The sequence below is a fragment of the Aulonocara sp. 'chitande type north' Nkhata Bay genome, linkage group LG12, assembly GCF_057382095.1.
Source record: "Aulonocara sp. 'chitande type north' Nkhata Bay isolate Kocher_YH1m ecotype deep benthic linkage group LG12, A_spYH_male_GT1.1, whole genome shotgun sequence".
NCBI lineage: Eukaryota > Metazoa > Chordata > Actinopteri > Cichliformes > Cichlidae > Aulonocara > Aulonocara sp. 'chitande type north' Nkhata Bay.
In genome coordinates this window covers 37,467,713-37,495,288 of record NC_141355.1, presented here as the reverse complement: position 1 = coordinate 37,495,288, position 27,576 = coordinate 37,467,713, and the positions used below count along the sequence as shown (strand labels likewise).

The 27,576-nt window shown below is 41.7% G+C and overlaps 2 protein-coding genes across 10 annotated transcripts in view; one reads left to right on the top strand and one right to left on the bottom strand.

The window, feature by feature from the left end:
* Window positions 1-27,576, top strand: part of wdfy3 (WD repeat and FYVE domain containing 3) — a 120,867-nt gene that overhangs the window by 15,957 nt on the left and 77,334 nt on the right. For all 8 annotated transcript variants that reach the window (XM_086315479.1, XM_086315480.1, XM_086315484.1 and 5 more), the window contains exons 2-10: window positions 10,628-10,838; window positions 13,184-13,307; window positions 15,100-15,209; window positions 21,842-22,078; window positions 22,496-22,688; window positions 23,300-23,486; window positions 23,955-24,121; window positions 26,635-27,114; window positions 27,226-27,336. In XM_086315479.1, coding sequence (XP_086171605.1) covers window positions 10,659-10,838; window positions 13,184-13,307; window positions 15,100-15,209; window positions 21,842-22,078; window positions 22,496-22,688; window positions 23,300-23,486; window positions 23,955-24,121; window positions 26,635-27,114; window positions 27,226-27,336 — 1,789 coding nt within the window. In that variant the 5' untranslated portion in view covers window positions 10,628-10,658. The remainder of the gene's footprint in view (window positions 1-10,627; window positions 10,839-13,183; window positions 13,308-15,099; window positions 15,210-21,841; window positions 22,079-22,495; window positions 22,689-23,299; window positions 23,487-23,954; window positions 24,122-26,634; window positions 27,115-27,225; window positions 27,337-27,576) is intronic.
* Window positions 3,443-5,091, bottom strand: LOC147318039 (uncharacterized). Of its 2 annotated transcripts, none has more exons than XM_086313008.1 (3): window positions 4,883-5,091; window positions 4,107-4,466; window positions 3,443-3,993 (listed from the first exon to the last, which is right to left on the bottom strand). In XM_086313008.1, the coding sequence occupies exons 1-3, from the start codon at window positions 4,910-4,912 to the stop codon at window positions 3,472-3,474; spliced, it is 912 nt and encodes a 303-aa protein (XP_086169134.1). In that variant the 5' UTR covers window positions 4,913-5,091; the 3' UTR covers window positions 3,443-3,471. The 2 variants fall into 2 exon arrangements, with proteins under 2 accessions (XP_086169134.1, XP_086169133.1); XM_086313007.1 differs by having other exon boundaries at window positions 4,107-4,583; window positions 4,883-5,089.

Below are 27,576 nucleotides of genomic sequence, written 5' to 3'. Positions count from 1 at the left end.
CGTTATCTCATACAGGCAGAGCCAGTGGTTAGTGAGAGCTGAATTGTGGAGTATATTGCAGCCAACACAGGGTGTATTGCAAATGTCAAATCGTGAGCATTTCAGGTCTTGTCTTCTTTGATCTCCATCATGTGCAAACATTTTACCTGTGTGAGGTTATTTTCTCTGGACATTTTCAGAGGATAGAGGCCCAAAGCACTGATGTGAGAACTAATTGTGTGACTCAAAGCTGGACTGCAGGATTGGTTGTAATTTCTTTTGATTTCTTGCTGCTTCTTCTTTCTTTTTTTTCAGACCATTCAGGTTGAGTGACATTAAAGATGGTAACGTATATTTATTTTTTTTACCGCTGGTTCTTAATGTTTAATCAGATGACTCCTGATGTCGTGAATGGTTACGTTTCCTGTGTACACACTCTGCGCAGGGGCAGGGGTATTGCTCAAAATCTTTAGTGTGCAAATGTTTGTGTTTGAAGTGGAAGATAAAATATAGCTTAAAGAATTGCGTTAAGTCGTTCCCGTAGTGGGTGATGAGGTTATTTGTGCTCAGTCTGTGTGCCCAGATTGCCATCAGCAGTGAAACTGAGCTGTTCATGTTGGACAACAAACACAGGAAGCAGACGAGACGTCACATCTATGCAAATGGGGAAAAAAAGTATATGCTAAAATACTAGCTAGTGCATTATAACAAATCTGTGCTAATCCAGTCGATCTTAATCTTTATTTTGATCTACCAAAGAGCCAAAAAGGCTCTTTACTGTAGTTACTGCCAATCATTAGTAATGCAACTTGAATGAAATGAAATGAAAGTAAATATTGTCATGAGTGCATCAGCAAACTCTGAACAAACAAATGATATTTAGTGACATTTGTCTCAGTGTCAGCAAACCATCAACAGTGGCTTTACAGTGCTGCACCTGTGATGTCAGCCTCACCACCGCGCTGTTTTGAAACCAAATACGATGAGAAAACGATTGTGAAAAAGCACGCTCATCGCCAAACAATTTGTTGATTACAAGTTGTTAACCAATGAAAATACCCTGGATAATCCTTTTTTATGTGACTTACAGTGACCAAAATTTACAAAATGAACCTAATGTTTTATTCATGAAGACATCAGTGACCAGGAACGTTTTTACTGAGGGCTGTCTTCCCATAATTCCTTTTGCAACCGCAGATATTCGCCCTTAGCTGCCGTTAAAAAGAATGCAGACTTACGACACTTGGACGCTGGCTTCACTTTTCAGACTTGTCTATGGGCTATGGGCATCCTGTGTTAGTTACCAAATACTTTTGAGGTATATTTTTGATGTTGAGTTGTTGTGACATGCAGTTATATTTCTGGGAAGGTGCAAGACTAGCTCAGACAGGTGTCCTTACTAAGGGGAACCCGCATTTCACAACAGATTCCTTTGATTCAGAATATATCAGAATGTAACTCACGGTTGGTGAAATAGATGCTTGACGTCTGAAAGGTTAAAGGGTTCCCCTGGTTTTTGGATTTCAGGCCCTGAGGTTAAGGGGTTCAGTCCTTTTGAGACTTTGCGAGCTATAACTGTATGTACTTGCTCACGGACAGTGTCAGGCACTCGAGATAAAAGTGTACCAAATGGAGGATGTTAAATGGAATTGGTGTTTAAGTGTGAGTTCACGCAGAGGGCAGCCCTGCTGTGTGGGTAAAATGAGTTACTAAAGCCTTCAGTCTTGAGTAATTTGGTTAGTGCCGCAGATGCCATGTTTCTGTAAATCAGAATAACACTGGCAAGCTTCTTTGTAGCTCTCTGCTTCTGCCATTATGTTGCTCTTCATGTTCTTGCTGTCTTTTGTGACAGTCGTTAAAGCAGAGGGATTCTGGGAAAGGAGATGTGTTGTTTAGATGCAAGAAGAAAGCACTTAATAGAAGACAGACCTCTGGGGACACATAAGCTTACTTAGCCCTTATAGTCAACATTTTACTGTGGTATAGTGCATATAATTATAAGGTGGCTAGTAGGGCTGCACGATTTTGCATAAAATGAGAATCACGATTTTTTTGGCTTAGAATTGAGATTACGATTCTCTCACGATTTTCTTTTCCAGTATAAATATTTATTGCACTTATTAACTGCACATCAACTTCGTAACAGTTGAGACTGAACATAAAAACAATAAATAAACATAAAAACAACAAATGTCTCACGTTTTGTTGTTGCCACAAAATGTTGTACTGCTTGAAATTCCGTCTCCACCGTTGCTCGACACTGCGTGTACAGAGCAGGTAGTGCAACAATAGAAAAATAGTTGCGGGACGGCACTGTGTAGCGTTTGTCTAGGGTGTTGATCATTTTCCTAAATCCCTCGTTTTGCACAGTGTTGATGGGAGCCATATCTTTGGTCAGGTGATAAGTGATAGCCTCCGTAATTTCTTTGAGTTCGACGGGTATAGGGAAGCGCTGTATAAGGTTCCCGTTATTGATGTTTGGGTGGTTGACCGGGACGGATTTTCTCCTGTCACTTTCTCGTCATCCCTGACGTGCACTCCGTTGTTTTTTCCCTGCTAATTTTAGCATCACAGGGCACAGCTTCTGTATCACGTGGTATAAGGCTCCGCCCTTGTCATTTGTTGAGCAGGAAGAGTGAGCGCTTGTTTTCATGCAGAGTACGTCCCGGATCAAAATGCGGTACAATCGTCGTCGTCTTTTTTTTTTTTTTTTTTTTTTTAATCGTTGTCACATAAGTATGAATCGAGATCGCGATTTTCTAACAATTAATCGTGCAGCCCTACGTTGCATCCATGTTTGTGTGTTGGACCCAAAATGTGTTTGATACACTTATTAGCCAAGCAAGACAGCTTCAGCTGATAACTTAGCATCTTGGTCAAATACAGTCCAATACTAGCTACTAAAACACAGAAGGCAACTGTTCACGTGGGTTATGTCTATCTTTTATATACAGTCTTTTGTTGTTATTATTAAATAATTTGATAATTTTGTCTTGTTCTCACATGTAGATCATTAAAAGGAAAGAAGATCAAATATGGAATAAAAGTTGAAGCTTAATATGCCTTCATTTTTATACATTCTAGTAGGAGGCCTTTTCATTACTAGTTTTCACCAATTCAAAGGCCTTGATAGTGCCATATGTCAGGTTTAGATATTTAGCATCCGAAAGCCACATTAATAAAGAAAATACTTTTTTTTTTCTTGCTGGATCTCACCAGTTACACACTAGTTTGTTGCCAATATCCAGTTTAAGTGTGGTCATTAACTGCAACATGTTTCTTATCTTGGGGCTCTTTAAAATAAAGTCTGTCACTGTCAACTTAACCTTTATAAACTGTTAAACCTTTTTGACAGGAGGCTCTTGATCACTTAAATGAGACTTATACTTTTTTAATAAATCTCTTCTGGACAAAAGTGTAATATTGTGTTATAGGTAAAAAACAATGATCCAAACAAAGACTGTAAGTTTAATGAAATTTCACATGTTTATTTTAAAATGAACAAAAAAGCAGATCAAACATTTCATCAGAGTTTATGGGCTGCACAGGTTTGGAAAACAAGGGTAAATAGTAGGAGGGAGCACGAGAGACCGAGTAAGGTTGGGAGGAGGATTGGGGGAAGGTGTGGAGACTGAGGGTTTTGCGTAAAGAATAAGAGCTGGGTGAAGAGTAGGAAAGAGCACGAGAGGGTGGGTAAGGTAGGGAGGAGGTAGAGGGGTTGAGTTGGGGTAAAGGGCAAGAGTCGGAGGGAGTGAGAGGGATGGGAACCAGACAGAGGTTTGGGTTTAGATCTTCAGTTGCTGTTTTCTCCTCCATCTTCTCGTCACTTTTTCTCTCAAGGTTTTCTTCGATGTCCTCTTTTGTTTCCTGCTTTTCCTCCTTTTCCTCCTGCTTTTTCTTGTCCTTTCTTGGTTTGTCCGTTCCCTTCTCTTCTCCCTCGTGGTTTTCCAGCTTTTCCTCTTGGGAATTTGTTTCCAGGGTTTCTTCCTGGTGGTCAGCATCGGGTGCAAGCTCCTGTGTAGACAGAGTAAAATGTATTTTACTGAACTGTGACTCAGTCTGACAGAAGTTGTTAGGACCAAAACATGACATTATGGTAAAGTGAAATGATAGCGGAGACAGCTTACCTGAAGGACGTTCTTCCATTCGTCCAGATTTTCCTGTAAGTTCTCCATCAGAAGCTTGTTCTTAATTTGGAGCTCCTCCACTTTTTCCTTCTCCTCTTTCAGGCTCTTCTCGGTTGATTGCCACTTGCTGCTCCAGTGTTGTTCCCTGGTGTTTATCTCCATGTCTTTTATGGTCGATTCATGGAGGAGTTCTACCCAGGCTTTGGTTCGAGCTCTTCTTTTCTTCACACATCTTTGAAGCGCCTCATCCTTGAGTTTGAGCTCTTCTTGGAGGCTACTCACTTCCATTTTGTGAGCATCTTCAAGGACGGCAATCTTCTCCTTCAAAGATGCATTTTCCTCCTTTGCAGTCTTCAACTCCTGAGTGGCAAAATGGAGTGCATCTTTTAATTCTTGCACCGTTTCACTTTCAGCAATCTTGTTAGCTTCCTGCTGCTGTTTCATATCAGCAGCACTAGTCTGCACTGGCCAAGATGCCTGAATGATAAAAACATGCACGTAGTCCATAGTTAGAAAAATCTATCACACAGTGTGATGTGTGTCATTAGAAAAGTTTAAGGTGACACAAGAAAAAGCAAAAACTGAGTCCTACAGATGTTCTAAAAACACAAATGTTCACAGAGTTTTGTTAAAAGTGCTTACAAATGTTTAAGTATTAAAAATTTAAGTTAAACTCCAAAGTGTACTCTGCTTCCTGAAGATTATGAAAGTTTTAGACACATTTTGAGCAAAAAATTCAAAAAAAGCTTTTGCTTGCTCACACGAGAAAAGCTTACCAGATTTTCTGAGACAAATGTTGGGTCCATTTGGGCTCAGGAAACACTGAAGAGTCGCTGTTACACTTGTTTAGCTGTCGATATTTTTCCAAAGCGTTCGTCGAGTCACAGCAAATAGCGAGAGATGCTTGTAGGTTCAGGTTGGTGTTTAGAAATGAAATATCCAGGTAAACACTGCAAACACTGTGTTTGGAGAATCCTGTTCAAAAATCATCATGCGATGGTGACAGCACTACCCAGGTGTTACCATGGAGCCCATGTTGTTTTGGTTTCTGTGTTCTTGTTGTTACTGACTGAACTTGAAGCTATTTAGCTATTTACTGTGATTAAAAATTCTAACTAGTTTCAATCAGAAAGGGTCCTTTGGGTGTAGCAACCTTTTCACTTAATCCTCAGGGGACCCGTGAGGCTTTCTGTCCTATACCTTTCATTACTTTCACCTCCAGCCTCACCTGAACTGTTTTGAGCCGTAAAATGTGCTGTGCAAAGATCTCCAATCCATGTTTTAATGGTGAACGGTCATTAAAGAACAGGGTGTAGGGGCTAATTGGTTTAGAGAGAGCAAAACAAGAGCAGGCACATTCAAATTGAGACTGTGGTAAATTTTCAGTGTTTAAAAGCGGAGCGTCAAGTAAAATAGAGCTGTGTGAATATCTCATACTGGATAACCAAGAGAAATAGAGACAAACGTTTTACAAACAAATCTGGTTTTCAGATTCTGGGTTTCTCGGTTTGCTGCCAGAATTTATATGAATGAAGAAATTTCTTCTCCATGTTAGCCGTCTACTCCTGACTGTGATGGTACCTCTTGGTGCATTTTAATGCAGTTAATTAACATATACGGCTTACTGTGCAGCCAATTGTAGAAACAGAGCATCCAAGAAGTCTGTTATGCTCAGGTCTGGTTTTTTGCGTTAGATTAGGGATCAAGGTGTTATCAGTAAAAGGTCACTGATGTTGCATAGAAACTATTATCTATTAATCTGGAGATGAGCTGTGATTTTGGGGGTAGATATATGTCCAGAAGTCAGCGTTTTTCCTTTGTCACCAATAAATAGATGTATGGACTGACTGATAGTCACGTGGAACACCTGATGTAGAAATTATGACCCTCATCATACATGATTTGTATGTATGACGAGGAAACAAGAAGGGAACAGATTGTTTTCTGAAAGAAAGGAAATGAACAGAGCTGTGAGCGAGGAGGAACATCCTCCGTCACATTATTCCAAATCAGCTGTTTTGGCATGCAGTCAAGCCTACTGTCTGCTTTATAAATACCCTAATATCCCTGTAGTACCAGCATTTGTGATATCACAACAATGGAATCAAATTTATATACAGAGAAGCTTGCCAAAAGTGAATTAGCCAGCTCCTGGGGGCTTTTACCTTGAGTCTCGCTGGTTTGAATTCAGATTTCTTTAGAATTGAAAATAAGTGGTTGAGATGGCGAATAAAGCGATAAACTCAATAATATTCCTGACTTTAAAAGTTTAGTTTGGGAAGAAGGGGGACAGTCGTCAGTTGTCTTTACCTTGTCTCTCACTGTTTGAATCAAACAAAATTTGAATTGTAAACTGAGCGAGCAGAGTCACACAAATATTTGGTTATAACCAGAACTATTTTTATGCATACGTCTCAAAAATGGCAAGAAAAACACAACACGGTGAACCAATAATAATGATAACAATAATAAAACCGAATTTGAGGGTAGTGATGATACAAACTAAAGCATCTTTTCCACAAAGTTCCCCTCAAGTCAATTTCTCTGTCTTTCTCTGGCCTTGGACCAACAATTCAAATAAATTTGGCTCATTCATGCTGTGATCAGTGCCAAGATGTAATCCATCTAATGATGAGGCTTTGATGGTGCAAGACCTAAGAAACCCACACAGTGACGTCTGCAGCACCGGTAGGTGGGTTGTAACTGAAGGGCAGGGGATATTTCCTGAGTGTCTGAGAGTAATTCGGTGTGAGGAGTCTGCTGGGAAAAGGACGGACTACATGCTAAACTGCCATGTCTCTTCCTTGTTGATGGGTCTTTCTGCAAGAGCTGTGACTTAAGTGCCAGAGCTTTTTTTTTTTTGTCATTCATAGAGTGTGTGTGTTCAAATGTTTTTAAGCTACAACTGATGTGACACTCAACCCTAACATGACTCCAGTGGTCAGAACAGGTGTGCTGTTGTTGTCAATATAACAGATGTGTTATAGAATCAATTGAAAGTGAGCCTTGTGTATAATGACAGAAACAAAGGAGGGAAGTAAAAGGTCCAGATTTTATTTCTCCCATATCCTACTTGCATTTTCCTGTTATTTCTGCCCATTTGATGAAGGTAACTTTTCATTATGGTAGGCTAAGCTTGTTGAAAATATAACTTTATATCAATTTTTCTTTTGGAAGAGGAAAACAACCCCTTTTCTTTTATGCAGAAAAAAGAAAAAACTCTCTCTTCTTGCAGTCGTCTAAGCTGTTGATTCTGTTTTTATCGCCAGATATTTATCTGTCGTACGTAGGCTTTGCAGCCCTGTGATATCTCCTAGCAACCATTTCAAATAGTCTGGAGAGAAGCTGACATGTGGAACAAATTGCTAAATATATATCAACTACGTTCAAGGGAAGAGTGATGCGAAACGATGATCAGTCACAGATGCTAATCTGTTGTTTTAATTCTTAACTTGCAGTTCAAAGTGAATGACTGAATCAGTGACCTGAATTTGGGCCGTACAGCCTCTGCTTCAGTGCAGTAACAGCTTGTATACAGAGATCTGTCAAATCTGCCAATCAGAAGAGATCTTTCCTATATTAGCTGCGTGTATATAGATATATAAACATAGATATAGATGGATGGATGGCTAGACCGGCAAATAGTATGTCCAAGCAGAGAAGCCCAGATTTCTTCTCCCAGGCTACCTCTTCCTGCTCATTGCCATTCCCAAGCCAGCCATCTCTCCGGCAGATCCTTAATCTGCCCCGGGGCCTCCTACCAAGAGGACATGCCTGAAACACCTCGCCTAGGAAGTATCCAGGAGGCATCCTAGTCAGATGCCCGAACCACTTCAACTGGCTTTGATGTGGAGGAGCAGGAGCTTTACTCTCCCTCTCGAAAGACTGAGCTCCTCTTCCTATCTCTAAGGAAGTGCACAGCCACCCTTTGAAGGAAACTCATTTCCGCCACTTCTATCTGCAGCCTCATTCTTTCTGTTACTACTGAACTGCCATAGCTGCTACACCAATTTATTTCCTGTTTGTTTGACTCCCTAAATTCATCATCTTGGTGTTTTAAGTCAAATATCACGAGCTGCAATGTCATAAAGCTTACCCTTGTCTATTTACACAATATAGATTTATTTAATCTGTTAGATTTGACTGTATGTTTGTTAGCAGTCTAGCAATATCATTTTTACACTTTGTGTGACGTTTGATGCCAATAAATGAGCTGATTTAATTTTGGGGAAACTAAAGGTCAAGCTCCCACCAAAATCAGTGAAACTTTATATTACCCACAATTAGGGCTGGGCCATATTATACCGTTCACGGTAATACCGGTATAATGTTAGGCAACGATAGGAAAATGAAATATCGCGATAGAATATGAGTAAAACGCGCATGCGCAGTGCCTTTGTTTTCATACGCACATGGCCGATTGTTGAGTGAAACAGATGAACCAGAATTGGTTTGTAAAAATGGTGCAACTTCCGTGATGTGGAACTGGTTTGGTGTTTGTCCGTCAGATACACGACAAAGCACATTTTTTTGCAGAACATGCAAGCGGCCATCGTTATTGTCATATTTGTCGGACTAAGATGCTCTTAAATCTGGGAGTAATCTGGGTCCTAAACTCCGTAAACTTCAGGTCAAACGAACACTGCAGCATCACTAAGAGTTAAAAACTGTCTAAATTCTTTCATCTTTAATAAAACGATCAGCATTGCTGCTTTACCAGGTGTAACTATGAAGTTTAACTTCCAGGCATCCATGAAAACAAAATGTATTACATTTAACGGAGTTAGAAGTTAGCAGGAAGCTAGCGGAAGTTAGCTCGCTAGTTTCGCTAGTTACCTAAGCATGATATAGCATGTTCTGACTGAGAGATTTCTGAAAAAAATCAAACGTACAGCTCTGCTATCACTTCCAACATAAATGAAGACAGAAAACTAAACAGCAGTGACGTTTGTAGGGTTACTGAAGTTGGGCTAGCTGGTATATAATGATGTGCTACGTGATCGCTAGCGACACAGCTATGTTAGCATAACATAAACAGTGAAGCTGGAGGACGAACACTAACACTTTTCCACTTATAAAAGTTAACGTTAAGGTTCCTCATGGTTAGAGACAAATGCAATCGCATGGCAGGATGCTGTAAAAGGACCAATCTTCAGTCAGGAGAACAACTGAGATAATCCGTCCACAATATGAGGTTAGTCATTAGTATACTGCAACAACATGGGAATAGAGCCGCTGCCAGAGAATTCAACATTAATGAATCAATGGTACAGAATTGGAGGAAGCAAGAAGAATGAGTTTAATAAAGTTTGATTTATCTGACTGCTTTGTTTCGCTTAATGTGTCTTATAATCCCGTGCACCTTATGGTCCGAAAAATACGTACTGCACACTGCAGTTTAATGTTGCAAAGCACCTCTTTTTAACTTCAGTGGATATTATACATGGTTATGCTCAGGATATGTCAGCCCATTTCTACTGGAAATGCCTTTTGGTTAAACTTTCAGCAAGGAATTTGCATTTGCACTGTTACATTTTTATAAAGCTTTAATGTACATAAAAACCAGCTTCTTGTTTAAGTGAAAATAAATGGAAGGTTGTCTTTTTGCGCTAGTAATGTTGTGGAGTTGTATTTTGTCTCGCATCAATTATATAGTCAGTTATATCGTTATCGCAAATTTTCAAATATATATCGTGATAAATATTTTTGGCCATATCGCCCTGCTCTACCCACAATTCTTTCATGGATCGTCTTCAAACTTCACAACAATACACTAGATCGTGGGGTACATGGATACATAGGTTGGCTAAGCATTTGACATTGACCTTCATTGTTAATGTCCAAGGTCAAAGTTAACCTTGAAAATTTTTTTTCAAGAAACCGCATCGAGTAATTTATCATATGAAACCAATCCCACCAGATTTCTTTGTTTTTGCAGCCAGAGGAAACCCAGCTGGCTCTTAGAAGCTGGCTCTCTGTGGCTGTAACATTTCAAATCTGTGTGTTTTCTGCATCTCTCTGTGTTACTGTGAACCAGGATCCGAACACAAAAATGTAATTAAGTAGATCCTGAATGATCGTGGGTACAAACACACAGAGCATTATTGCACCTACTGCTTCTATACCTGCACGGTGCTCATGCTAAACCTTCTTTGTAGACAGAAAATGTCAATAAATCTGCCTAAAGATAACTTGTAACACTTGATAACTGTTACAATTCTAGTACTCTGTTACACTTATGAAGAAAGGTATTTGTACTTATATTCACATCGTCTACAATTGTCAGAATTATGAATTAATAAAGATACTTTGATTTAAAAAAGAAACAAAACAAGAAGCTAATCTGTGTGAAATGTGAAATATCATCTATATCTATATTTGGCTGTTTTTGATACTCGAGACCACTTACAGAGTTGAACTGATACCAAATAGCAGGGACTTTCAGTTACATAGACTAACAAGATCTTTATGTATTGAGTTACTGTGAGATGTTTATTAGATCTTCTCTCTCCCATCTGCAGGGCTGCCTTTGCCCTGACAAAGCCGCTCAAGATGAACATGGTGAAAAGGATCATGGGGCGGCCGAGGCAGGAGGAGTGCAGCCCCCAGGACAACGCGCTGGGCCTCATGCACCTGCGACGCCTCTTCTCCGAGCTGTGCCACCCTCCTCGCCACATGACCCAGAAGGAGCAGGAGGAGAAGCTCTACATGATGCTTCCTGTATTTAACAGGGTAAGTCACACCATGGGTGGAGGGAGAACTGGAGGTGCTCCAAACAGGCGGATTAACAGATATTTGTACATATGGCAGCTCTGATGTGGCAGGTTACAGTTTGCTTCATTTGGTTCCTGTGCTGTCTGTAGCTATCTTTCAAATCATGCGTTTCTCGTCTGTGCAGTATTAAAAAAAAAAAAGGAAAACAAGAAGAGAGCTCTGTTGTGCTGGGTTACAAACGCGCTAGAGCTGCTTCCCTGAGGTCATGGGTGCAATAGATACTATAGATGCATTGACATTTGAAAACGAGATCTCACCAGGGAACTTCTGCAGATTCAAATCCAGTGGTTAAAAGCATATTTTCATATTTTCATACGTACCTGTCTGGATAGCTCTCAGATTCTGTTCCACCAGACTGCAGATAAATGGAATGGAAATGAGCTTGTTTACTTCTGTGGGCTTGTTGACTTTAGGGCTAAAGGTTAGCTGAACAAAGCACAACGAAGTGGACTTTTCAGTCCAACCTTTGTGTCATATATTTTTTACTGTCTCCACAGTGTACACAGGCATGAGGTTTTCAAATTATGATTTTATTTATTAAAGCAAAAAGGTTAACCAAATCTACCTGGCCTTGTATGAAAAGGTTGTTGTGCAAACGTTTGGCAGTGAGAACTGCAGTTTTGTGTTTGCAGTAACTGGCAATGGGTCTTTCACACAGCTATTGATGAATTTAGACCCACTCATCTATGAAGAATTACTTTAATCAACCACATTAGAGGGTTTTCAAGTATGAATGGCCTGTTTAAGTTCATGCCGAAACATCGCAGGCAGATTTAAATCCAAAACGTTAATTTTATTTTTTAGTTTTTACCCATTCAGAGGTGGACTTGCTGGTGTGTTTCTGATTATTTTCCTGCTGCATAAGCTAAGTGCAGTTAGCCAGAATTCTCATTCTTGTAGAGAGTGGCATGCATGGATGCATCAATTACAGCAAGTTGTCCAGGTCCTGAGCAGCTCCAGACCATCATAGTAGCACCACCACCATGTTTGCCTGTAGTGTCAGTGTTTGGAATGCAGTTAGTGTTACACTAGATGTAGCAGGAGTAGGAGGAGCTGAACGTTTCAGGTGCAGATCAAAGCAAATAGTACCCAAAACACACCTGGTTGTCAGGTGTTAAGGAGCAAGTGCTGAAAAGTACTGAACTCACTGAACTACACATTGTCTCATCGTTAGGTTGGTGTTTATATCATTTGTGATTAAATTAAACAACCTTCAAAGCTTTTTTAAATTATATATCTGCTAACTAACTAATGTTAAGTTTTATTGATTTAAGCACTAATAGGAAAATCAGACCAGTTGAATGGTGGGGGTGTATTGGAACTATTTTGATGCAGGGGGAGAAAAGTCCAGTACAGACTTGTATTTTTTATCTTTTAATTTTTATCTGTAGACTAAATAGATTCAGGTTTATCCAACATTTTTAATTTCTGAAATCTCAGTTGTGCAGTTTCTGGGCCAGGTGGAACAGCTCACTGTTGTTATGGTCATTCAGCCTCTCCAGAGAGTCTCTCCCTCCCACTTTACAATGGCCTTAAGCTATGTTAACAAAATATGTTATGAATTAATAATTAATAATAAATTTTCATAAAGCATTTTTGCACCTCCTTTTGGAAAAACTCTAAAATTGAATCCAGATCTGTGGAAACCAGTCAAGTCGGTGGGTAATCATGGAAGTGAGCTACACATATTAACAAGTTAACAAAATGAAGTTGTTGAAATCCCTATAGCTGTTTTTTTTTATCCAAAAGAACAGAAGTAAAGCCTGCAGGCCAGTAATTCGCCTTTTTGTTTGGCAGCTGCAGCTGTAGGCTGCCTTTGTTAAGTGTGCTCATCAAGCTGGAGTGCACTGCCAAGGGTCTCTTGACTTGTCTGCTAATTACCCACCACTGGCTGGGATTCACACCTGTGGCCATACTCATGTCAGAATCTGGATGTAAAGTGGTCCCTGTGCGGCGGGACGGCAGCCTCCCGCCCTGCTCTCAAGTCAGATTTGCTGGATAAGTAAACAGATGACGAGTCTTTGCTGGATGAAGAGAAGTTTGTCTTTGTTGACCTGCTGCCCCAAAGGCTTAGCCTCCAATGTTCTCTGTCACCATAAAGTAGTGCATTCAAGCAAAAACTGTCACAGATATCAGCAGGAATGAGGATTCCTGTAACTGCACACACCTGACTATAAGCTAGGTTACATATAAGTATCGAGTGAACAGATGTCTAGTTTTTGAGTCTTTTTTTGGTTCCTCTCTTCTTGTTTTTTAAATTATTATTTTTCCATTAATCAAATGCTTTTTTTTGTCCACTTCAGGTGTTTGGGAACGCACCTCCCAGCAGCATGATGGAGAAATTCTCCGACCTGCTGCAGTTCACCACCCAGGTGTCCCGACTCATGGTGACTGAGATCAGACGAAGAGCCTCCAATAAATCCACAGGTGAGCTTGCAGATGCACACAGACTCATATTTGTAAGTGCAAAAATGCACTGTGGAGTAGGCCTACTTGTAGAGTTCTTTGGCACCAGCCAATAATTTCTCATAACCGGTTTGTGTCTTCTGTTTTCCTTTTGGCTGTGCAGATGAACACAGTGGTGTTGAAAGAGATTTTTGTTCTTTATTTAGATACAAAGACAGTTCTTATGCAGAGTTTCAACTATAGAACTAATTGTAAGGCACAGATGGAGCATCTGAGCTTTGTTAGGTACACATAGTAGATGACAAGATAGAAATAAAGACTCTAGGGAGTTTATTTTTTCACTTTCCCCCATAAAGACAACATATGACGGCCTCCCCAGTACTCTTAATGATGAGTTTGGACACCTAAGTATATATAAATATGTCGTCTGATGACTATTAGAATATTTTCTGGGTTTTTCCAAGCTGGGTAATCCAAACACAGGCATTTTTTTTTTTTTTTTTTTTTTACAAGCAGGCTGAAATATGACAGAAAGTGCTGCAAACGTTACTCCTGTTAGGCTTTCAAGAGTTAGTACCACATATGGCAAGGACCCTAATATACTGTAATCTGTATATTATTAGTGGACATAAGTACACGCCCATGCCTGATTATGATTGGTCACTGATTTTAGTCAATGATTTAAAAAAAATAAAATAATTGATGCTCAATATAACTGTCTACTCCATCCTGGAAACCCGATTTATTCTATGGATGTGCGTAAGAGCTTCGTCTTATTCTACCCTATCACAATAAGATTATTTTATTAATTGTTCCCCTAAAGATAAATACATATTTCATTGTTTTATTAAGAATGTTTAAAGCTGATTTCATGATTAATGGAGAAAAAATGTTAGTGTTACCCTAATCAGATAAGGCCTTTCCCAGAATTTTGCACTTTATTTTTTGACTTTTTGGCTCTCAGTAGATACGTTTTCCTCAAAGGATCAATGCAATCCTACTTCAATCTGAAAGGTTAGCCTTCACTGCGGGCGAGCCAGCAGCATCTCATCAAAGCGTTGACAGCCGTGGCAGCTTTGACTGTGGCTTCCTCAAAAAAGACGCACACAAACACACACACACACACCAGCTTTCTATTTCTTATTTCTTCCGCTTTATCTTGTCCTTCCATCTCTTCCTCATCCCTGTCTAATCATGTGACATGCTGTTATCAAACGGTGAACGGTTCTGATTTTGCAACACAACGGTCTAAGAAGCACTCCTACAGTTGGTCACCAGGCCTCTTTAGAATGAGTCAGTACATGATTCATGCTCTCAACTGACGTTGCAGTACTCATTATCAAAACAACAGATGAGGATTTGCTCTGAACAATGAGCAACTAGACTTTGGCTCAGCTGGTGGGTTGGATTAAGGAAACCTTTTCAAAAGCATTTTTATTTCTGCTCACAAAAGTGACTAAAAATGTGTGATTTGTTTTTTTATTATGGTTCGGTTCTAATGGATACTTGTTCCTAAACCTAACCTAGTGTGGCTATATTTTTAGGACAAAGAGTGCTGTGATAAAATTGGTAAAGACATGAGCTAACTGAAAAGCTAGCGCGTGGGACCGAAATACAATATTGATGTATTATTTTCAAGATCACAGATAACCAAAACCGAGAAGCCCAACCACACGTTCCCTTTTGTCACATCCACTGTAATGATTAATTTGTTACATATTTGATCATTATTCAAACAGCCCATCTGCCCCACAGTGAGCTGTCACTTTCCACCCAGTTAACCACACGTTTGTGTGTGTGATTGTTTTTCCAGAGGCAGCCAGTCGAGCCATAGTCCAGTTCCTGGAGGTGAATCAGAGTGAGGAGGCGAGCCGCGGCTGGATGCTTCTAACCACCATCAACCTGTTAGCTTCCTCCGGACAGGTTGGTAGAAAAGACACTGTACAATACTGTGTGAAAGTCTTGAACCACCTCTCATTTCTTCAGCCCTTGGAAGCAAAAAATAAACTTTTTTGTAATTTCTCAAAATGTTCTTGAGCAATACTCCTCCAGGCTCTCTGGAGGTGTTTTTAAAGTTTTCCTTTGGACATTGACTGCTTTTTCAGTCATTTTCACTCCAGTCCTTTTGCCTGACCATTTTCAGATCTATGACCCATTCAAGCATTAAAACACCTCCTAACTCACGGGATGAACCAGTGTTGTGTTTGCACATAATCTCAAAATTAGCACAGCACCAATGTTAAATCTGTCTTTAGGCAGTTTCACAAGCATGAAATTGTATTTTTGCACCAACAATATGATTCACAAAGTGCTTTTAGCTGACACTTTGGCATATTTTGGAATGCTCTGCAGTGTGTCCTGGAGGACAAAGGAAGATGTCAGGCCTAAAAATATATTATTTAAGAAATAAGAAAAAAAATCCAGCAAACGGCCCTTCTGTTGACACATCTACTGTTCACTGAAGCCTCATCAAAAATGGTCTCTGGTAAGCTGGCTGTCAAGAAGCCATTCATTAAAGGGAGAAAAGGCTGGTGTATGTCAAATTCTGCAAGAACTGGACTGAAAGTCAGCGACAGGTCTGACGAAGTGATGATTTGCAGCAGGTAGAGCAGGGCGATATGACCAAAAATATTTATCACGATATACATTTGAAAATTTGCGCTAACGATATAACTGACGATATAATTGACACTAGACAAAATACTTTACAACTCCACAACTTTATTAGTGCAAAAAAAAAAATCTATGTATTTTTACTTGAACAAGCAGCTTTTATCGCGGATCGCGGATACAAGCGGCAGAAATGAGCTTCCTCTGAAGGGTGGCTGGCCTCTCCCTTAGAGATAGGGTGAGAAGTTCGGCCATCCGGGAGGGGCTCACAGTAGAGCAGCTGCTGCTCCACATCGAAAGGAGCCAGCTGAGGTGGTTCAGGGCATCTGACAAGGATGCCCCCTGGGCGCCTCCTGGGTGAGGTGTTCCAGGCATGTCCCACCGGGAGGAGGCCCCGGGGCAGACCCAGGACACGCTGGAGAGATTATATCTCTCGGCTGGCCTGGGAACGCCTTGGTATTCCCCCGGACAAGCTGGAGGAGGTGGCTGGGGAGAGGGAGGTCTGGGCCTCTTTGCTTAGGCTGCTGCCCCCGCGACCCGACCCCGGACAAAGCGGATGACGATGGATGGATGGATGGAAGCAGCTTTTTTAAGTGCATTACAGTTATATAAAAAATTAACAGTGCAAATGCAAATTCCTCGCTGACAGTTTAACCAAAAGGCATTTCCAGTGGAAACTGGCCGACATATCCTCAGCATAACCATGTATAATATCCACAAAACTTAAAAAGAGGTTATACACACACAATACGGTAACATTATGTTGAAGCACAGTACGTATCACTCCGCGAGGCTCCTGCCTACGATAGCCGTAATGCTCCAACAATCCATCAAGCGGTGCGGCTTCGTAGCTTAGCAAAGTCGTACTAAAACATCTGACAGATTTTCGAGCGCCGTGCACATAAAATCGTTTCGAGGTCAGTAAACACAACCAGAGTTCATACATAAGGCACACGGGATTATAAGGGACTCTGTCGACTTTCGGAAAAATCAAAGGATTGATTTTAAGTGCGCCGTATTTTTCAAACAACACGGTAATAACGACGGCCCGCTAGCATGCGCTACCAAAAATAGTGCTTTGTTGTGTATCTGACAGACGAAAGCTAAACCAGTTCCACACCACTGAAGCTGCAGCATTTTTACAAACCAGTTCTGGTTCATCTGTTTCATTCAACGATCCGCTTTCGCTCTTCTCATTCTGCATCACCGCCATGTGCGTATGAAAACAAAGGCACTGCGCATGCGCATTTTACCCATATTCTATCGCCATATTTCATTTTCCTATTGTTCCTATTGTTGCCCAACATTACTGTGAACGGTATGATATAGCCCAGCCCTAGTGTGGGGTCATGTTGACAAAGAATGGATTAAAAGGAAATGAACATTCAAAGAAAAGCTTTGATCTGAAGCCTGAAGAACTGTTTCTGAAAACTATTTAAAGAAATGAAAAGAACGTTTACCTAAGAGAGTTCAGGCTGCGCTGAAGGTACCGTAAGAACCAGGAGACTTCAGTATAATTAACAATTCTCACCTGACCGAGTCTCATTTATTCTCCCCAAACACAACCTTTCTATCTGCAGTCTTCTGATGCTGCTGGATGTCACATGAAGAAAATTCATGCATTGTGATTTTTCTTTGTAGCATTTAGTCACAGTAATGAGTGCCTTACTCTGTTCCTACCACCTGCTTATAAAGGTTGGACGTTGAGCTCTTGTTTTCGTCTTTGTCTGTAGTCTTGAATTGTGGCCAGCAGACTTCTTTTGAACTTTTTGGCCTGCGTTCCTCTGGAGGTCTTGTGGGGAGTGTTGCTGTCAGCTGGTCGGCTGTCTGCTTTTCCTGCTCTGCTGCACATCAGAAATTCACTGTTGTTGTTGCTTTTGGGTGGAACGCTTCTTCCCATCTACAGACACGTGATCCACCCCCTCTTCTCTGTGCCCAGTCTTTAGCCGCTCTCAAGCATGCGCTGTTTAATAGTTAGGCAGGCAGCACCTTAATATGTCGACTTACTGAATATTTCCTTGAATGCAGCAACAACAATCTTGCCAAACCAGACATAGCAAAATGGCACTTGGCCAGGCTGTGAGACAGGCAGTGTTCTTCTGATGTAACATGTGAGCACTTGGACCGACTCCTGTTCTCAGTTATTTATGTAACTAAATGATGAGTAGGACATAACATGTTGACACAGAGTTCCTTTATTTTTTGTCATTTGTGAATGTCTGGTGGGCACGGATCTTTCCTTTGTGCTCCAGAAATACACTTGGACTGTAGGTTTGGATGATTGGATGAATTTATCGGAAAAACTTGATCATCAGCTGACATTTTTAGGGCAGTTTTTTGTGGTTTTCTGTAGCCAGTTTTGTGGTCTGCTTTCTGAAGAATTCCACTTGGCGTATACTTAACTTGTAGAGCACTTGTAAAATAGTTGTGTTGAGCAAAAGTAGAGAGTACTACACATGTGATGGAGATTCCCATCACTTCCTAGTTACTGAATGACAGAGCTTTGATATTCGTGCACAACAGCACAGCATCTTTGTGCAACTCTCAACTCTTGCTCAACACGAAAGAAAGGAAGGAGGCAAGACGGCTTGTAGTATTCAGCCGCTGCGTTTCAAAGGTTGGGTATTTCCATCTCCCTGTAGCCCAGCTTTTCTGAAATTTCCATTTACTGTCGCTGATTTACTCCATAGGTGATGCATGATTTATTAGTCTCTGTACAGCTTTTATTTAAATAGAACCAGTTCACAACAACATAAGCATAAAATCTGTTCGTAAAGCAAAGAGTTTCTGATTTTGCTCATTAGCCGTGTACTTTGATAAGGTTTTTTTGGGAAGATTTGCATTGCCCTCTCTCGGGAAGGACCTTAGTAAGCGCTGGCGTTGCTCTGTGCTGTGTGTTTCAGACTGAGATGAGCTGCAGCTCAAGACACCAAAATGCTGGAGAGAACGTCCAGCTGAGTTTTTCTTGTTCCTTCGGCTCAGACACAAGTGGCTTGTCTGTGATCTGATTGGTCACACGTGTAAACACATTGAGGATGTAAATGTAAACATTCATTTAAATGATAATTTTAGGTTTATTGGTCAGTACCACTGGACATGCACACTGCACAGTCAGCGGTCTCCTTTAAATGAATAAGGGCTGCTTCTTGTGACTGTTTGATATCAGCGAACACAGACTGGCAGTAAAAAATAACCCGTGTCGTTCGTGTGTGTGTGAGAGTGAGAGTAGGTTTAATGGATTTCTCCAGGCAACTGGCCTCCCATAAACCTGACGTCACCTCCCTCCCTTTAATGCTCTCCCCTCTCGCTCCCTTTCTCCCCCACCTCCTGCTCTTTCTTCCTCACAGCATAAAACGGCAATATTTTTGTCAGTAACTCAGTCTGGACTCCTCTCTTGTTTTGTGTTTTTAAAGGGTGCCCTTCATGCACTCCCACTGCGCTTGTTTCTCTCTCTCTCTTTTTAAAACAGACAGGAGATCAATTTATTGGTATTTTTCTTCTCCTTGTGTCTGTCTTCTTCTCCCTTCCTGTCTCTGTTTTTCTCACACACTGTTAAATGCCTTCGTCTCTCTGGTTTTGTCTCTCATTTGTTCACGGTAACCTTGACCTGACTGCAGTGGGACCAGTATTCTGTGACAGCCTGTAAACACACACACACACACACACACACACACACACACACACACACACACACACACACACACACACACACACACCTCGGTGTGGCTTGTTGTACCACAGGTGCTGGTCCAGTCTTCCATCGTTGTGACTCACCATCATCTATACACACCTCTGCCTACTTCAGCTGTCTATATCTTACTCCTTTTTTTTTCTTTTTTCCATCTGAGGGGCTGAAACTGTGTGTGCGCCTGCTGTGCTTTGTTATTCATCGCTGTGCATCCACCTCCTCTCCGTCGTGTAGACGGCGTTGGAGTAAATGGGATGGTCATTTCATCCAGCTGCAGCGTGTGTGTGTGTGCGTGTGCATGGGCATATGTGGTCTTTTGTGAGAGCTCGTGTGTAAGAGCAATGTAATTTGTCTGTGTGTGTGTGTGTGTGTGTGTGTGTGTGTGTGTGTGTGTGTGTGTGTGTGTGGGAGGCAGCGTTTGATTATCTGAATCATTCGCCTCAGTGAACACAAACCCCATCTCTTTCTCCAGCCCTTTATCTTTGTCAACATGACACACACACACACACACACACACACACACACACACACACACACACAGTATAACTGTGGAAAACACTCAGTGAACACACACCTCAGGCCCTTATAGCTGAATCTGAAACACTGAATCACAGCACAACAAAACACCCATTTACCAAAGTCACCCTTAAAGCAGCATTTTTATCTTTATTTGTCCTGCTGCTGTTGTGTAGCTCTTTATTTTAGGTTGATATAAAGTGATTCTATATGAATGTGGAAAAAATAAATCATGTTCCTTTTAGACTGAAAAGGGAATATGCAACATACAGTTGGATCCATGCGATATTAGACATTTACTTCATTTTTGTTGTTTTGCCTCTGCAGACACAGTCGAGGTGTGTTTGACGTTCACGCTTTCAGCTTCATTTAAAGTGGAAGCTGATTGCTCACATTTAAGGAACAGGAGATCAGAGTATTTCAAAAATGATTTTAGAAAAATAGTATTTGTTTTTTTTTATTTTTAAGTGATTTAAGCAGAAACATAATCGGGTGAAACAAAAGGGGGGGGGGGGGGGGATACGCAATTACAAATACAAACAACGAATAAATAAATACCTCAGGGTTCTTGTATGTAATGGTTGAATAAGTGAATGAAAACTCTTTAAGCTATTCAATATAGCAGCATGTAAGTGAACACAAGCCAGTTTCCATCATTCTGTTCTGATAGGCTGCTGTCATCGATGACACACTTCCTAATTTGAAGTGTGAATCTTAAGAAATAAAGTGCCAATATTGTGCAGCAGTAGTGACACAGCAGAAGTCTAGTGTAAGCACAAGTAGGCTGGGTTGTGTTTTCCCTGGAAGTTTTAAGTGGAAGTATAAAATAGCTGCTTCACACTTTAGGTTAGCAAAATCTAAAGCAACTTAACCTCGTAACTCTACTTAAAGCCCTGCTTTTCCACCCACAGCAGTTATTTCCAATGAATGTTTGCTGTCCCTGTCATAGAGAGTGCAGCGAGCGGACGCTCGGTTTACATTTGGGTCGCACATCACCGCCTGCTAGTATCTCCTCCTTCGTAGCCTGGTTTTACTTAGTCTCAAAGCGCTTTACACTACATCATCCACCCATTCACACACAAGCTACATTGTAGCCACAGCTGCCCTGGGGCGCACTGACAGAGGCGAGGCTGCCGGACACTGGCGCCATCGGGCCCTCTGACCACCACCAGTAGGCAAACATGGGGTTAGTATTTGGCAGCCTGGGATTGAACCACCGACCTTCTGATTAGTGGCTGACCTGCACCTGAGCTACAACCACCCTTACATTAGAAGATTTATATTTTCTGAATTTGCAAAATAAGAATTAAGCATCCAGAATGTGGCTGAGTAGAAGAAAATAGCAGAACTAAAAATGCATAGAAAAAGTAAAGAACAGGTCGTTGAATAGAACCACCACTGCTGTTCATGCTCTTATCCAGCAGTGTTGTATATTGTAAGATTAGCATTTCTCTAGCTAATGCTATCCCTCACTGCGCCTCTGTACAAGGTCTTGGTGATTGGGAAGCAAACACGTTAGACTCCACTAAAAAAAGTTAGTGGCCCTTCGGTTTGTGTTATTTTGTGACTTTGGTGTCTTAGTGGGTTACTTCAAATACAAACTAATGTGTTGAATCAGCTCAACTTTAATAAAGTGACAAATAAAGGCTGGAACATTATGAGTATAGCCTGAGTATAGCCCTGTATTCCTGAACCATGTTGGGAAATAAAATGTTATCCCCTTTTCTCTGCCCCTCAACAGAAAACTGTGGACTGCATGACGACCATGTCTGTGCCCTCCACGCTCGTCAAATGCCTCTACTTGTTCTTTGACCTGCCCCACATGGCCGAGGCACCCGTAGGCCCCACGTCACAACCGCCACAACCACTACCACCACCACCACCACCCAGCCAAGATAAGACGCCAGGGCAAGGGCACACCCAACCCGAGCTGCCCCTGGCTGACCGTAGGGCGCTCCTCCAGAAAGTCTTTGTCCAGGTAAAAAGACAACAGTGTCAGCTGTTACACTCCAGACTAAGAGCCTCTATCAGCTTGCTTTATGTTTAAAACCTTCACACAAAGAATAACTGAAACATTTAAACATCGTCAAAAACGTTTGTGTTTGAATTGTGGAGCGAAAAAAGTCTGCGTGGAGAGTCTGTAGCAGATCTGAGGATTATAACACGGTTATTGGCTTATTTTGATATTTTAAATCTATTTGTTCACTGATAAAAAGACTCGAGCTTCTGCCTCCCATAAAGACTTTAATCTTTTCATCAAACAGCCTGCGTCACAAACACAGTCGTATCTCCGTGACAAAAGACTCGGGCTTGTGTTGTTTTTTCAGCAGCTTATTTTGTTGTTTTTACCCAGAACTTAAAAAAAACAATAATAATTTCGTTTCCACTTGTGCAGATCCTGGTGAAGCTCTGCACATTTGTGTCTCCAGCGGAGGAGCTGGCCCAGAAGGATGACCTGCAGTTACTGTTTAGTGCCATCACCTCCTGGTGTCCTCCTCACAACCTGCCCTGGAGGAGGAGTGCTGGCGAGGTGCTCACCACCATCTCCCGACACGGCCTCAGCGTCAACGTGGTCAAATACATCCACGGTATGTACAAACGCACCGTCCGCAAAGGACATCTGTTTCTGGAAGTAACAGTCTTCCAAACCACATCTGGAGGTGCATTTTTGCTCTGAAATATTAGAAAATGTGAACCAGTCCACACACAAATTCTACAGCTTAATAACAAAAAACACATTGTGAGAATACTGCTGAACAAAACAGGGAAGCTTGTTTTCTACCACTTTTAAAACAGATAATTTACAGTTCACAGCCTGTAAAGCTCCAGAGGGTTGCCTAATTACAATTTGTTGTGAGATTTGTGCAATGATTTATGTGACACTAAGTAAAACCATTATTTTTAATGTGATTTATTATTAAAGCTTGGTTGTCCCTGTTATTATTGTGTATTGTTTATTTAAAGTTAAAGAAGAAAAACCCTGAAGCTTTTGTCTTTCAGCATTAAAAAAGCTGTTACAGCAGCACAGATCTGTCTGAAGCTGTTTCTTTGTCCATCTGATGCATTTTTGTTTCACTTCCTATAAATCTAAGATCAAGGGAAAGCTCTTTATGTCCTTAATAATTCCCGTACATTCTGTCACAGAAATTCCTTACAGATTGCATTTCTTTGTCTCTAACACCCCCTCTTCGGTTTACAGAGAAGGAATGCTTGGCTACATGTGTTCAAAACATGCAGCAGTCAGACGATCTCTCCTCTCTGGAGATCGTTGAGATGTTTGCCGGCCTCTCCTGCTTCCTCAAAGACTCCAGCGACGTGTCGCAGACCCTGCTGGACGATTTCCGAATGTGCCAGGGTTACACCTTCCTCTGCGACCTCATGCTCAGGTACAGCTTAGGTCTTCCTTCCTGCAGTTCATCACAGGGTTTTAAAGTCCAACTAGAGCGATTGGTGACCCCTGGTATGAATTACCCAGTGAGTGCAAAAGTGGCAGCTGGAGGTTGCTATTTGAAATCAGTTGCACAGAGGGTGCTGGACAGAAACCGTCCCTGTGACTTCTTTGTTTGCTAGCAAATTGCTACAGTTGTCCATAGTTTGCATGGAAGACACCAACAACTTGTCGTCCTACGCTCATGAATGTGCAGTCTGCTACCAAACACAGCATTCACAAGGCTTTTGCGGCCTGTTTCACCTAGCAACCCCCAGCAACCACTTGGCAACCATTCAGGGATTTACACCTTTTTCTCTGGTGACAGTAGCTACCAAGAATTCAACAGCCTCTGGATGTTTGTGACTGAGACCTTATTTACTTTATGTTGTGTGAAGATTGATGTAACTTCTTCTTGTGCATCCAGACTGGAACAGGCCAAGGAGGACGAATCAAAAGATGCTTTGAAGGACCTGGTCAACCTGGTCACCTGTCTGTGCACGTATGGGGTGACGGAGTTGAAGCCTGCTGGCTTGACAACCGGCGCCCCCTTCCTGTTGCCTGGATTTGTTCTCCCGCAACCTTCTGGGAAAGGTATGTTAGGTGCAACTTTGGCTCATCATTAAATCTGTCATAAGTTTTATAATGAGCAAGACTTCAGAGTAAAACATATAGATGTGCAAATGATGCACTTGGATTAGAGCCTCCATGATTCAAAGTTTTATTCAGTCTTACACTCATCTAGAGGTGATTCATAACGATCTTCCATTGGTGTCCTCTAAGGAAGAAATCAAGGACACATTTAAATAAAGTGTTGAAACAGCGACACTGTTCTAACAAACCAGTGATTTTCAGCTTAAGTCTACACAGTAGCACCAGCCTGATTTTCCCAGAAGCTCTAAAACAAAAAAAGGGATTACTTGTGAAAAAGTCTACATTTCTACCTCCATCCCCATCACTGAAATGACTGATGGGTGCTTCATCCCAGTAAGATTAACCTGTTGACAGACGCCATAATTCCTCTGTCGCCTTTGACGTTGCTGGAGATAAATGACTGAAGCCTCTTTCATGCAAACAGAACAGGCTCATCCTGATTGTGGAAAGATTTAAACGTATTTATTTTTTCATGCACCTGAGGAACGCCGTCGTACTTTTTCTGACCCACATGTACATGCTTGCCAAACAGTAGTTAAGCCGCTTACATATACATCATTACAACAAAGCCCAAAATAAAGAATTCAAGTAATTCAGACTAAAACTCTGAAGCTGTTGGATTCATTTTAAAACCTTGACATTTCTGTTTTGACCAATGCTGCGTGTAAAGACTGACCCGACACGTGTTGTATGCTTGCGAGCTGTTTGTTGAAGCACCACACACATGTGGCTGTGCGTTTCACCACGCAGTTCAACTTTTGCGTCAGTCGTCAGCACACACACTCTCCCCCAGGTCTCTGGCTTCACTATATATAAAGGGAGAAGCCTTAAGTAAATCACAGCCACCTGTCCCTCCAGCCTCTTGGCACCGCCCCCTTGAGCTCACTGCCCCACTCCTCCCCTGCAGCTGAGCCAGGCACCACACTTCTGCCACACGAGCTTACAAACACAGATTCTGCTAATTAATGCCAGGGCAGAGAATAATTACATAGTACAGTTTTACTAATTAAAGCCAATCTCCTTGCTTGGTTTGTGCTACACAGCCATAACGTGTGGTACAAACCATAAAACCATAATTTTAGTCAGATAATCCACTAAATGTGCTCCAAAGACCCCAACAACAGGTGGGGGAGGTGCAGCTCAGTTACAGACACTGATGGGCTACACCTCCCTGTGTTGGGAGGCCCTTGATGTAACTACTTTAACTCAAAATTGTATTTAGTCCATCTCCACTTATTAATTTCTTTGTTTTTGAAGCAAATGACTAAAATAACATTTCCCTCCATTTATCTGTCATTCTGACTTTGTGTGGGTTCGTTGTTTTCAGCTTTCAATGCTTTAGAATCAAACACAGTTTCTCTGGAGCTGTGGTGTTTGTAACTCAGCCTTTCACCTCCACCCATTCACACATGGTAACACACTCACTGTCAGCGTGTTGGGTTTCTAACCGCATACACCCTCCCACTAACAACACTGAAGTCAACTGAGTCACAAGCACATGCAGTTACACTTGTGTTTACCCACCTAGTGACAGTTCCAGCTGAGCACAGAGTCATTACCAGGAGCCATCATGGTATGAGGGTGCGCTTACACGCCTAATTAACCCGCCACATCCACTTAACTGCTGTGTGTGTTTGAGGCTATGTGCTGACACACACTTTCAGTGCTCCTTTTCTTTACTGTCGTCCTGTGAGTGTGAAAGTCATAGCCTATGATTTCTGAGCTAGCCTAAAATAAGCCTAAAATATTTTTGTTGACTCACTGAATGAAGATTATTCCCTATAAAGACTCCAGTATCAACTCAACGAAGCTAACTGGAAACGTGTATATTTAAAAAAACAAAGAGTGACAACAGGGAAGAAATTTGAAGTATCGTGTATCTGCCCTGTTAACTGTGCAGTGACAGACGGCAGTTTAGAGTAACAGAGGTCGGAGAAAGGAGACGTTTTTGCAGTTGCTGTAAAAAGTTCAGTGGAGTGATTCAGCAGAAACTGAAGGAAGAGCCTCCTGTTGCCTGTACGGAAATCCCCTGCTGAATTTGAAAGTTTGCTCACTTACAAAGAAATGAATACTGTCTCATTTTAATGGAAGACGACAGAATATTAACCACAAAATCCAGAAAAAACACATAAATTATTCATTTAATTGCGACTCATTGAGTGAAATAAGTATTTTATATTAAGGTCATGCAGTGGTCCAGCCAGCTAAGGCAGAGAAAGGCTGGCTTTGTTTAAATCGTTTGTATTAAACCCGTCTAGGACTCTGTTATGTAACAATCTTGGATATTTACACAAAATGCAAAACGGAGCAAATTTTCTATGACTGGGACCGTTGTGTCTAATTGTTGATCCATTCCAGAAGTGTGTGTGTGTGTGTGTATGTGTGTGTATATATATATATATATATATATATATATATATATATATTTTTTTTCTTTGTGTTTTAAATTTCAGGCCATACAGTGCGTAATATTCAGGCCTTTGCGGTGCTCCAAAACGCCTTTCTACGGGCCAAAACAAGCCGCCTGGCGTGCATGCTCCTGGACGCCATCGGAAACATCTACACAGCCGAACCGGCCAACTATTTCATCCTAGAGTCGCAGCACACGCTGTCTCAGTTTGCAGAGCGTGTGGCCAAGCTCCCCGAGGCTCAGACAAAGTACTTTGAGCTGCTGGAATTTGTAGTGTTCAGCCTCAACTATGTGCCGTGTAAGGAACTCTTCAGCGTTAGCGTGCTCCTCAAATCGAGCACTTCGCACGCCTGCAGCATCACCGCAGTACGGACGCTGCTGAAGCTGGCCAGGCACGACCCGGTGTTCAGCGACGTGCTGCGGGAGGTCGGACTGCTGGAGGTGCTGGTCAACCTGCTGCACAAGTACGCGGCATTGCTCAAAGAACCGCCCTCACAACAGCAACCACACAGTAACGACCAAGGTGAACTGCTTCTTTAGTTTTCTTTTACTTAACTATTTTACTGGATCACAGTTGTAATCCCGTCTAATATCGACCTCTGTCCTCTCGCTCTGTGTTTCCTTCCATGTTTAGCTGACTGCAAAAACAACACTGTGGCTGAGGAGCAGAAGCAGTTGGCCTGGCTGGTGATGGAGACGCTGACTGTGCTCCTGCAGGGCTCCAACACCACCAACACTAACGCAGGTAAACTCATGCACAGAACAGTTTCTTAAAAAGCATAAATGGTAAATGGCCTGCATTTGTATAGCGCTTTACTAGTCCCTATGGACCCTAAAGCGCTTTACACATCCAGTCACACACACATTCACACACTGGTGATGGCAGCTACATTGTAGCCACAGCCACCCTGGGGCGCACTGACAGAGGCGAGGCTGCCGGACACTGGCGCCACCGGGCCCTCTGACCACCACCAGTAGGCAACAG